At 42.9% G+C, this 13,177-nt stretch overlaps 1 protein-coding gene across 3 annotated transcripts in view; it reads left to right on the forward strand.

The window, feature by feature from the left end:
• The window catches only part of TMEM255A (transmembrane protein 255A), a 39,787-nt gene extending 27,179 nt beyond the window's left edge, over positions 1 to 12,608 (forward strand). Inside the window, exons 5-9 of one of the 3 annotated variants that reach the window (XM_061598682.1) lie at positions 1,425 to 1,487; positions 2,446 to 2,528; positions 5,312 to 5,474; positions 6,852 to 6,995; positions 7,682 to 12,608. In XM_061598682.1, coding sequence (XP_061454666.1) covers positions 1,425 to 1,487; positions 2,446 to 2,528; positions 5,312 to 5,474; positions 6,852 to 6,995; positions 7,682 to 7,837 — 609 coding nt within the window. In that variant the 3' untranslated portion in view covers positions 7,838 to 12,608. The remainder of the gene's footprint in view (positions 1 to 1,424; positions 1,488 to 2,445; positions 2,529 to 5,311; positions 5,475 to 6,851; positions 6,996 to 7,681) is intronic. The other 2 variants (XM_061598683.1, XM_061598684.1) reach the window with 2 other exon arrangements.
• The last annotated feature ends 569 nt before the right edge of the window (positions 12,609 to 13,177 follow it).

Raw genomic sequence — 13,177 nt, forward strand, 5'->3', positions numbered from 1 at the left:
GGGAACTGGCAGGATCTCGGGTGTGGGGGAAGAATTCTCAATGGAGGAAGATGTCTCTAATGTCTTTGCCTAGTAAAGACTCTTACATGAAACTACATCCTTTGCATTGGGCATTCATGATTATTTGTGCTCATGATGGCATTGGGGGAGTTGTACGCAATCCTGCATTCAATGCTGTTTGCACTGCTCAGGGCAGACATACTGCTTTGTTTTCAATTAGTGCATGTCCCAAAACATGCTGCAATGTATGTCCCATGACTTCCTGCTAAAATCCTGTGATTTTTCACACTACAAATGTTTTTGGGGAGAGTTGCCCCACTTTCCTTGCACTATAGTGCAAGAGTGCCCCTCCAGACAGCAGTAATGAGGTAACATTGGGGAAGCATTGCAGAGCAACTAATAAAGCAGAATGATGTGTGGACGGTCCAGTCTAAACCCACCACTAATGCACGATTGTTGCATCAGTGGCATGTTGCAGAATACACCCCCGAATCCCACCACCGCTACCACCAGTCTAGAGTAGGGATGAGATGATCTGCCCATTTCAGTTCTCTCAGTTTCTCATTTTTCTAATCTTAAGTTTGGTTCTCCCCATTTCTGCAGCGATTTGCGATTTTTTTCTTCAAAAAAATCCTCATGAAAATTCTTCAGCATTTTAGTACAGATTTCTCCTAATATATTTTTGTATGCAGTTTTGACTAATGTACACATTTTCCCCACCAATTTTTTGTATGTTCTTTTCCCTAATATATTCAGGTTGTGCACACTTTCCCCTCGTATATGCATTTTTTAAAACACTGCTCGGTTGGAGAACTGCATCACAAAATTCGGATAAGTGTGAATTTCAAAGGATGGCTGCGTTTCGGTTCTCATGTTGTTTCGGAAAGTGCGAATTTGATAAATTTGGTTTTAAATGCAAACTGAATCGAATTTCTCCCCCATCCCTAATCTGGAGGGGGCCCTGACCTAGCCAGCGCGTAAGCTCTCTGCAAGCGAATCAGTTTCTGTCCTTCTTTTCTTGCCCTGTAGCGCACAAGTGCTTCAGTATCGGAGGCGATATGTGTCTGAATACCAGTTGCTGGGGCACAAATGGGGAGAGTGCTATTGTACTCGCATCCTGCTTGTGGGCTTTTCATAGGCCTTTGGCTGACCAACGTGAGAACTGGATGTTGGACCAGATGGGCCTTTGGTCTGATCCAGCAGGGCTCTTCTTGGGTCCTAAAAATGATCAACACAGCGATGTACACAAATGGATTTGGTTGTGCTCCTTTCAAGCAGGGGGTGAGATGTCTGAAAATATAGTTAACTTGATCATCTGTCCACTGTTTTGGTAAAAATCTATCAAGGTGGAACTTCCTTCCATTTCCTTTTCATAAACAAAACAAAACCAACCACACCCTGCTCTTTTTCTTCTCTTTCTACAGGATCTCAGGCCCCTCTATGCCGGACGTTGTCACTATTTTTCTAAAAGTACAGCTCAGCCAGAGGTGGGTAACTGCTGCTCTTCCCACAGTTTCGGCAACGTGAGCGAGCAGGAAATTCTGGTTGAGAAATGGGAGAGAAATTCAGTTTGGTTAGGATTTTAATGCAAACATACTTCATTGAAACCTGAAACGCAGCTGTCCCTCGAAATGTTCACTTTTTCTAATTCTGCAATGCAATTCACCAACCAAATAATGTGTACAAAAATGGGTGTATTAGGGGACAGTGTGCGTAGAAATGCATACATGGGTGAAAATGAAATATATAAGATTTAGGGGAATTGTCTGCAAAGATGTGCACGTCTGTCAAAATTGCACACAAAGGTGTGCAATCGAAGAGAAATTTGCACTAAAATACTGACGAATATACGTGATGACTTTTTTATTTTTTTAAAAAACCCTGTAAACAAGCAGAAATGAGGAGAACTGAACTTGAGACTGGAAAAGTGAGATGCTGAAAGAAACCAGAATTGACATTTGTCTGTCTCTAGTGTCAGCTGTACAAATACTCCCCCCATCTGGACTGCAGGAATCAACCTTTCCAGCCCTTCAGAAATCCAGTTCTCATAAAGGAGATAAACTTGTTCCTGGACTGTACCACTGCAGGGGGAGAAGATGATGATGGTGATGATGATGATTTTAATTCAGTGCATATGGAAAAGTTTGTCTCAGGGGAAATGGTTTTAGCCTAGACTTCTCCTTGATATGCTAGGTGTGTATATATGCATGTGTATTTTTTATTCTTGTTTGAGGGGGAATGGGACAGAGAAGCATTGACACCTGCACCCCCACTTGCAGTTTGAAGTGGTGCAGTCCAGAAACATGTTTTATCTCCTCCTATGTTGTGAAAATTAAGCCAGGGCAGTTCTGGAAGCATTGTAGGGGTATCTTGCCCATCTATTCCAGAATAGGAAAGGAGACATCCCTGAGCTTCTGCAAGCCTCTTCCTCCTTTGTTCATGCAGGCAATCTGCCCCTCCCAGCACCACTGCGTGCCTAAGATCAAAAGCAACACTTGCTTCTGCTGCGACCTCTTCAACTGTGGGAGGTGAGTGACATAAGAAGTGACAAAGAGGATCCTGAACTGGAAATGGAAAGTGAAATGGGCGTGCTCATTTCAAGTTTCCAGGTCAATCCTGCAATTGCGGAGTATGAAAGGATTGTTTCAGGTTGAGCTTCATGCTTGAAAGGTTACTCTAGTAAGTCAGGTCATTTGGCTGACAGCCAGACAAGGTCAGTTTGACTCTCATTGTCTGTCTGGACTCTTTCCTGCCTGCAGATCTTGGTGGCCAATGTCAGGCCAAGAGGGTTTAATGCCAAAGTTGGATAAACATCATTATGATGTCAGATAATTGACGGGTGGGTGGTGCACCCACTTGTCAAACATTGCTTGTGGGGTAGGAAGGGGGGGGAGAAAGATCCGGCCTGCTGGGCCAAAAAGATTTCCTACCCCTGGTGTATAGGTTTGCAGTCTGAGCTGTGAAGAAAGTCCCTGGTTTGAATTTTGTCTGTGCCATGAATTTAGTAGGTGACCCCTAAGCTAGCCAGTATGTCATTTTGCCTCATTCCCCCCCCCATCTGCATTATAGGGATAATGACACTGATCTACCCTATAGTGTTGTTCTAAGGATTACAATTAGATAAAGTAAGTGAAGAGCTTTGAGCACTTGAAAGCACTATACAAATGTTAAGTAGCTATTATTAATTTGTGAAAAGCAAAAACACAACCATCTGAGCAGCAGAAAAATGCACAATGTTCTTTTGTTTGCTAATGGTAAGGCTAACTGGTCCCCAAAGGCTCTCCTGAATAACTAGAAATTTACGATGCAGAGAACACTGCACAATGATATAAGAAGAGCCCTGATGGATCAGACCAAGTATCCCGTTTCTCAGAATAGCCAACCAGATGCCTCCAGGAAAAGCAGAAGACGAAGGCAATAAACCTCTCCCACGGTTGCCCCTGCTCTCCTGCCAGCGACTGGTATCCAGAAACACGCTGCCTGACTTCAGAGGTGGCATGTGGCCATTCTGACTAGTAGTGGGTACTCATGTGGGTGGTTGTTTCCCATGTCTGGGAATTAGGTGTACAAACTGTCCTGGGAGGGCTGTACTCCCCCTGAAGGAACAGGTTCGTAGTCTGGGAGTACTCCTGGATTCCAAAATGGCACTAGAGGCTCAAGTGGCTTCTGTGGCTAGGAGTGCTTATGCCCGGCTGAGGCTGATTTTCCAGCTATGGCCTTTCCTGGATGGGGATAGCCTGGCCTCTGTTGTCCATGCTCTGATGAGTTCCCATCTGGACTACTGTAATACGCTGTATGTGGGGCTGCCCTTGAAGATGGTCTGGATGCTGCAGCTAGTTCAGAATAGTGCTGCTAGGCTGGTAAGTGGGGCAGCCTGATGGGGCCATGTGTTACTGGTCTCAAAAGTGCTGCACTGGTTGCCAGTGAGCTGCCAGGCCCAGTTCAAGGTGTCAGTACTAACATATAAAGCCCTAAATGACTTGGGACCCAAATATCTAAACGAGCACCTTACCCAGTATAAACCATCTCAGACCCTACAATTGGCAGGCAAGACGTGCCAAGTGCTGTCCAGTTGGTACTGACCAGTGACAGGGCCTTTTCAGTGGTGGCTCTCCATTTGTGCAGTGAGCTGCATCTGTCTCCATCACTATTAACTTTCAGGGGGAATTTTAAAACATTCCTGTTTACCCAGGCATTTGATAGCTGAAGAGGACTGTTCTTGGCAACCTGAAGATCACTGATGATAGCTGTGTTTTAGAATGTTTTTATTCTATTTTTCTGTGTTTTATAATATTTTTAACTGAGTTTTACAATATTTTTAACCAGGTTTTAGAACGTTGTTAATTGTAATTGTGTTTTGGTAGTATGTTTTTAGTATGTTTTCCTTTTTTGTTGTTTTATGTTTGCTGCCCTGGGCTCCTTTGGGAGGAAGGGTGGGATATAAATTTGAAGAAGACACTGTTAGCCTTATCTTCTGTGAATTGGTCTAACCCTGTTTAAAAGCCATCTAAGTTGATCGTCACACAACATGCGGTCGTGAATTTCACATGTTTAACTGTGAAGGAGTATGAGTCAATGACTGGCCACTAGCCATGATGGCTAAGATCTACCTTCACTGTATGTTTCTGATACCAGTTGTTGGGGATCACAAGTTGACAATGCTATTGTACTCAGGACTTTCTTGAGGGCTTCCCATAAACATCTGGTTGGCCACAATCAAAACAGGATACTGGACTAGATGGGCACTGGCCTGATCCAGCAGGCTCTTCTTATGTCTCTTTAAGGAGGGTGACCCACAAGGAGGATTATCTACTGAATGATGTTTTCCCTTCCTGTGCAACTGAGCATGTTTTTGGTACTATACCCAGTCGATCACTGCGCTCTGCAGGTGAGGGCCTCCTGCAGATAGCATCTTATCAGGACGTCCATTCTGCACAACATAGGAAAAGGACCGTTAGTGTGGTGGCACCTACGCTGTGGAATTCCCTCACCTTAAATATTAGACAGGCGCCATCTCTGTTATCTTTTTGGTGCCTATTGGAGACTTTCCTCTTTCAACAATGCTTTTAAACATTTTTTAAAAAACAATGTTTTTTAACCTTTTTTTAACAAAAAATCTTCAAAGCTTTTTAAAAAAATGTTTTTAAAGTTGTTTTGTTGTAATGTATTTTAATGTCTGTTTTTATGATGTTTTAAAGTGTTTTTAGTGCTTTTGTTTGCCGCCCTGGGCTCCTGCTGGGAGGAAGGGCAGGATATAAATCAAATAAATAAATAAATAAGTCAAAAGGATTAGATGTTTCTTTTGATTCAGCAGAGTGGAGATTTCGGGCGGATATTATGAGTACATTGATGTCAGCAGCTGCCAAGATATTATCCACCTTTACCATCTGCTCTGGTCGGCAACCATATTGAACATCGTGGGGTTGTTTCTAGGGATCATCACTGCTGCAGTCCTGGGCGGCTTTAAAGATATGGTAAGAGGATGTCCATAGGGAATATAGGCAAATAGGATTGGGCTATTTTTTATTTTTATTTCAAGTCTATTATGCTGCTTTTTAGAGGTATGCCCTTGCAACGCGATGCACAAAGGAGTGAGAGACAAGGTACGAATAGACACAGCAGAACAAATATAGAGATTAAAATGAGAAGCTGCTCTTGAGACACAAACTGTTTTGGGAATCAATTAAAGGCACCTGGAGACACAAGTTATTTTTGGTATGAGTTAAAGGTAGCCATGAAAAGAAAAGGCTTCAAGGCCTGCCTAAATATTTACCAGAGTCAAAGGGGTAAGGTATAAGTCCATCAGAAGGGAATTTGATTGTTTTTGGAGCCACCACCAAGAAGGCCATGTCTCTTGTATGTGACAACCTAACTCAGAGGTGGGGATCCTGTTTGGCACTTAGGGCTAGAACTTGATCTCCCCCATCCACCCACCTGTCAATCATCTGGTATAATAATCTGGCAAAAGGGCTCTCATCTGGCAGCTCTCAGCCCAAGCACAAGATGCAGGCTGACAGGCTATCAGTCAATGGCTGCAATAACCTAGGCTCCAGTTTTGAGCATTCAACAAAGAACTCAGCAAGATCATGGGAGAAAGGAAAAATCCATCATTGGAGGTGGTTCCCAGGCCTACAAAAAGTGTCCTACATGCCATCTTCAGGATCCCCTGGGAAACCTCTTTCTCTTGAGACTTGCGGGGTGTGTTTTTGTTTAGGCCCTGGGTGTGTGAGAGCCAGGGTGGATGGGTGGCATTCTGGGTGAGAGCCGGGAGTTTAAGAGATGCTGAGTGGGGAAGTGTAAAGGAATTTGTATTGGTATATATTTATTAGTAACTTGTATTATGTATGTATTACTCATATTTTGGTTTTATTGTGTATTTTATAACATTTGTTACTTGACTTCTTACAAGAGAGTCCTTCACCCACACCAACCAACCAGGATTGAGCTCCCTGAATATCAGCTGGTGCACGGGGAGTTCAGTCCTACTTTCTGCAGGGATCCAGCCATGTCTCTACTTCTCCACACCTGACATCACATATGATGTCAGGTGTGAAACAGGCAGGTGTGGTTTGGGGGAAACAGTCCAGAGGGCCAAGTGGGGAGGGTTGGCAGGCCAAATTTGGCCTGCGGGCCAGAGGCTTCCCACCCACAACCTGACTGATTTCAACAGCAGGCACCTGAAAAGGACTCCCGAGGTAGATTGTAGAGGACTCCCGAGGTAGATTGTAGAAGATTTATGTGGGTGAACCGTCTGTTCTTCTCTCATCTCTCCTACAATATCTGAGTCTCCTCTGCCCTTTTCAACACATGGACCACAAGCTAACGAGTTTTCCATTTTGTATAATTTCCAGACACCCTCACTTCCTGCTCTAAACTGTACAGTTGAAAATGCGCGGCCAGCTGTATCTTATTACTCAAGACCCCAGGTGACATCGTATAATACATACTACCACAGCACGCCTCACCTGCCACCATATTCGACGTATGACTTCCAGGTATGTTGGACCAAACTGCTGCTGGGTTTATTTAAGAGATGACTGCCTTTTTTTACAGAGAGGAGGAAGGCTTCACCAACCAGTTACATTGTAGTTGCCTCTCTTTTCTATGTTGTCTTTCTATACTCCATCCTTCAGAGAGATAAAAATATTTTCTCTTTGTCTTGCTGTCATTTTGCGTCAGTTCCTGGCTCCAAACTTTAACTTTTTGCAGATGTGGCAAAGCCGATTTCCCTTTTCTGTTCAGTTTGAGGCGCTATACATTTACATTTATACATCTGCACTATACATTTAAAGCGCTCTTGTTCACTTTAAACAGTCAGGGCTTCCCCCAAAGTATCCTGGGAAGTGTCGTTTGTGAAGGGTTCTGGGAGTTGTTAGGAGACTTCTCTTCCCCTCACAGAGCTACAATTCCCAGAGTTCTCTAGGAAGAGGGATTGACTGTTGAACCACTCTGGGAATACCTAAGGAGGGGTCAGAGCAGGGCCACTGAGGGATGTGGCCTACAGAGGAGGCATGGCCAGGGAAAGTCCAGAGGGCCAGACAGAGAATCTGGAGGGCCGCATTTAACTGAGGTTCCCCATCCCTGGTGTTGATGGAGCAAAGTTCTGACTCTGTATAAAGCAACTTCCTATATTCAATGTACTACGGTGTCGCTGAAAACTTCACTCTCTCATTCATTACAGCATTCCAGCGTATTCCCGGTCTCCACTCCTGGCCTTTCAGACGATCCTCCATCGTTGTTGCCATCACCGAACTACGTGTGGTCTCCCACCGCTCCTCCTCGTTACTCTCCACCGTATTTCCCACCTTTTGAAAAGCCGCCACCGTACACACCGTGAAGGGAGAACAGGCAGAAACGGTGCTACTGGAACTAATTGTGAACCTTTTGTACTGGGGAGGGAGAGAGGGCACACTTATTATGTAGCATATATAGACATTTAAAATAGGGGAACCTAGCTACACACTCTCTTAGTAGCTCAGGCCTAGGCCAGATTGATGCTCATTAATTATCAGGAGGGAGAAGTGGGAAGTCCTGCACTGAGCACCTTGTTTTGTTTTGTTCTTTCAAATACATCTTGATTTCTGGCTGCTATCAACTTCTAAGAAAGACATTGCTTCGAGGGCTTGCCAAGCTGTATCCCTATCTCGCTTTGAGCAAATTGCTTGCTAAAAGTGGTGCATATGGCTAATCTGGGCCTATAGTTGCCTTAGCCTGCCCTGCTTTTCCAAAAGGTGCTTATAAAGGGTATTCCTAATTTCCTTTTGTTCTCTGTGGCAAAACTGCTGGGTTGAGTAAAATGTACCTGGCCCTGAAGATTGAAAGGAAGAGTCAAAGAGCTTGAACATGTAAAAAGAATTCTCTAAATGGGTGGGGGTGGAAAAATATTCTGTGGTATATGGAGCCTTAATTCTGCACACTGAAAATGGGCCTTTGAAGGGGAATAGAGTAAGGGCAAGCTGTATTTCAAGATAGGTCTTCTTATTTCTTGTGAGTACATGTTTATATTGTCACCAAGTGTCACTTTAGTGCTGCTGTTTGCTGTGCAAATAGCATTGTACTGACACCTAGTGACAGACTATAAGCATTACAGCACAGTAGAAAAATAACGCTTGCTTCATACAGAACTTTTCCTTTACATATGTAGGAGAAATGCCATATATAAACTGGCCTTTATTTTCCTATTTAGATTTTTAAAAGGTAACAGGTGCCATACAAAATACTTTTATGTTCTTTTTTGTAATACAAAAGCCACACAGTTTGGCTGGATAGTGTTTTCCTCTCCTTCCCTGTAAAAGGGTGGAGACGATATTTTTTTTCTGTTCAAGAGGATGCTAAATAAGTTCTTTAGCAACTGCATGCATCAAATGTCCACCCTCTGTTCCAACATAAGCCGTATTGGGGCAAACACCTTGCTTGTAAACAAACACATGAGGAGAAGCGGGGTGTGCCAAACCCCACCCCTTACAACTTGTCATCCAGACACAGTTTAAAACCCTTCACAATTCTGAGAGCAAAGGCCTGAAGTGGGAAGCTTTCTCTACTCATGGAGGCTTCCCATACAGTTTAGAACCCTGCTCAATCAGGGGTTTTAAACTGTGTGGGCAGCTTCCGCAGGTAGAGGAAGCTCCCCACTGTGCCTTCAAATTAATGGAAGAATCTAAACCGTGTAGAGATGATATTGCAGAGGGGTATTCCCCCCTGTTCACCTCACATACAGGTTTACACATGAGAATATTGCATCCACTGATTGATCCACCATCAGAGGCAACATGCTTCTGAATTCCAGTTGCTGGAAACCTCGGGAGAGGAGAGTGCTGTTGCGCTCAGCCCTGCTTGTGGGCTTCCCGTAGGCATCTGGTTGGCCACTTTGAGAACAGGACTAGATGAGCCACTGGAATGATCCAGCAGGCTTTTCTTGTATTCTTAAGATTACAGGCATTCAGTTTAACCATTTTGGGACTCTCGGTTGACAGGAAACGGAAACTGACATTTACTGCCCAAACGGTGCCCTTAAAATTGGCTGCATGCATACATTCTTCATAGGCTTATGTAGTCAGCTTTCTATGACGCACCACTCAGCATGCAGAATCCTCTGCTGGTTCAAATCTTAGGAAACTTGAAGTCCCATTCGCACTTTATTTGGCAGCCTCTTGGGCATCTTATTAGTGATGCTGTCGATGCTTGAAGCAGATGTGTGTATATGGAATTGCAAGACTCCCCCCCCCCATGGCTCCATAGTGACTGTCCACTGTGTCTTGATACAGATTTCTTAACTCAGTCATTTGGGTAGGCCACAGGGGGGAGGTGGGGGAGAGAGAGAGAGGTTTCCTATAATGATTTATTACAAAGAGCCGATTCTGCTGCCAAATGACCCGTCAAGCCTATACAAAAGAAGAGAATTTGCCCTGCAAAAAATTTTTAAAAACCAAACAACACTGTCATTAAACTGTTATTTTAAAACAGAATACAATCTGGCTTTCAGCATTTACAGCTCTAGCAATTTGGAAAATTGTCTCATATGTGTGGCCAGTTTCGTCAATTGGACAATGAATAGAACTGGCATTGCATACAGCAATGGAGATTGTAGACCGAGGCCAGCAGCCTAACCTATTTCATGGCCTTTGGGAGGAAAGCATGTGAAAGAGCTTTTACTGCAACATTTTCTTGAATCCTTAAGATAGGGTCAGAAAAAAAATCTAAAACAAATGGGGGAACTCTAACCCGTGTAGTACCATTGCATTTTAACCTACTGCTTTCAATTTGGTTCCTATACAAAATGTTTTGTGAGAGTTGAAAAGCCTGTATCATGCAATTGGTTTATAACTAATCCAATCTGTTTGTTTAAGCTGAAATAGGTGGATACATGTATCTATGAGCAAGTTCTAGCAGTTATCCCTTATATAGCTTAAAATGTTTGTCATATGTTAGGCAATATATACCGACAGTAGACTGGCTGGCTGGCTCAGAGCAGATTTAAGCACACAAGCTCACTGTTATCAGTTGGCTTCACTTAATTCTATGTTGTTGTCATTCATGGGGAAGGAGGGATGTGGAAAGAGCTGTGCAAAAATACTTACAGGACAGATGTTCTCATAATTCACTGACCCTTATTTGCTTGGAAGTCTTAGAATGCTTTATTTACACCAGGATTGGTTTGCAAGTAAAAAAGCTGGCACTGAGTATAGTGGGGCTGTGCCTCTTTGCCCTTGTGGATCAGCCTCCACGGGTTCCACACTGGTTGGTCCAACAGGATGATCAGATTTTGGAACACCAAGAACCAATATTAAGGGGCTGCAGTTTGGTGGCCGTGGCCGTGCTTTGCTTGCAGAAGGTCTTCGGCTCAACTCCTGGCATCTCCAGTTAAATGGCCCAGGTGGCAGGTGATGGGAAAGAACTTCCTCTGCCCAAGACCTTGGAGAGCCACTTCCAGTCAGAGTAGACAGTACTGGGCTTGATGGAGAAATGAACCTGGTCTAAGGCAGCTTCCTATGATAACAATTGAGCTTAACTGGTTACTTAACTACACACTTTTATTTCCAGTGAGACAGAAATTCTTCTATAGGGGAATAACAGATAAGTCTCTATCTTGCAGGCCAGCCTCATTGCGTAAAGCTTGGTCTGAAGACCTGTGTAAGGACATTGTGATAGCCTGGATCTTCTCTTTAAAGCTGTGCCATTAACACCACTACTCCTGACATCACACCAAGGCTGCAATCCTGTATCTACTTACCTCACAGTAACCCCAATCTAATGCAGTGAGATTTACTTCTGAGTAGGGATGGATGAGAAATTTGGTTCAGTTCACATTTAAAGGAGAACTTACTAATCTGCACTTTCCAAAACAATATGAGAACCAAAACACAGCGGTCCTTCAAAATCCACTTCTCTAAATTTTGTAATGCAGGTCTCCAGCCAAGTAATGTGTACAAAAACACATGTATTGGGGTAATGTGCATCAAAATGCAAATACTAGTGAAAATGGTGCAAAAAATTCATTATATTAGAGACAGTTGCTTGCAAAATTGTGTATATTAGTCCAAATGGTATACAAAAATGTATTTATTTGGAGAAATTCACACTAAAATGCCGATAGATGTTCATGTTTATTTTAGCTAAAATCTGCAAATTGCTGTGGAAATGTGGAGATCTGAATTTAAGGTTGGAAAAGTAAGAAACAGAGTGAACAGAAATTGACAGATTTGTCCATCCCTACTTGCAAGTAGCCATGGATAGGCATGTGCTTTAAAAATGCTTCATTGCCTTAAGACCCAGCATGTTCATCATGTGCAGCTATTTTAAAAAGCTTTCATTCAGGGGTGAGGAACCTGTGACCTTCCAGATGATGTTGGATTCTAAATCCCACCTAACCCAGCCAGCCTAGCCAATTGTCAAGGATACTGAAAGTTGGAGTCCAGTAACATCTGGAGGGCCACAGGTCCCGCAGCCCCACTTCTAGTTCATTAGTCATTATATAAAACAGGCATAATTCACCTGAATGGCCTCCTGTGTTAGCCCAATATTTGCCCAAATATTCTTGTGGTGTTCTCATTGCTTATTCACATCAGTGGGGCTTTACTCAAAGAGGTTTAAAGTTTCATTTTGAAAGCAACTTTAGTAGAGCATCCTTCCCTATGTCCACTTTTTCTCCGGAATATCCTAGGACAACAGTTTTGGGGGCGGGTGGGAGGGATTTTAATCTCTGTGCTAAAATTTCATGATGTTAACTTCATTTGTATAGCGATTACTGCTCTCTTGATCTGTAAATATATAAAAGGATGCTCTCTAACACAATGGCCTCTTTCAGATCAAGCAGTGCACTTAGATTTCATTGCCACTGAGTGCCAAAGACTTGGCACAAATGGAATGGTTACGAAACAGCATCCTTGTTGCTTTTTAGTCTCTTTTTTTTTTTTTTTAATGAAGAAAGTAGAAATTATCTCCACCTCAACAGCCAGTTTGGGATTTTTTTGGCTTTGATATAAGTGCATTCACCTGTAAATGTAAACAGAGGTCACAGGCACTGTATTATCAAATCCATTTCTTGTGTGAATGTAGTGCATATATGATTCATGTACCCTCGGAATAATTTATAAAACTAAAATAAAAGTGGTAAGAATTTTGTTTATATTTTAATTTGGTTGGCAGGGTTGGGTAATTTCCAAATTTTTATCTAATCAATATAAATGGCATATAGATTTTTTAAAAAAACAAAGAAATGGCTTATTAAAACATACTGGCATGCAAATCCCATCACCAATAGCAAGGAATTCACTCCTATCTATAGAAAGTGTGTTGAAAGACTGAAATCTGTATCAGCCATGGTGGTGCCCTCCAGATGCAGTTGGACTACAAGTCCCATCAGCCTCAGCCAACGTGGTCAATGCAGAGGGATAATGGGAGGTGTAGTCTAACAACATCTAGAGGACTCCACAATGGTTACCCCTAGTTTACACAAAAACATCTATTCCAGTTCTACAGCTGAACTTCACTCACTGTAAGTAACTATGAAAAAGTTGCTAAGTATGAGCTTATGGCAAAAAGTAATGACGTGGGCACAGAGAACTGGAAATTAGCCAGCAAAAGATGGCAGGGGAGGCAAACCCAACTGCTGGTTTTCAGGACCCTAATAAGGAGACAAGCCAGCAGACTTGGAGTATGAATGTGAAAAACATACTGC

This window comes from Rhineura floridana, chromosome 16 (genome assembly GCF_030035675.1).
Source record: "Rhineura floridana isolate rRhiFlo1 chromosome 16, rRhiFlo1.hap2, whole genome shotgun sequence".
NCBI lineage: Eukaryota > Metazoa > Chordata > Lepidosauria > Squamata > Rhineuridae > Rhineura > Rhineura floridana.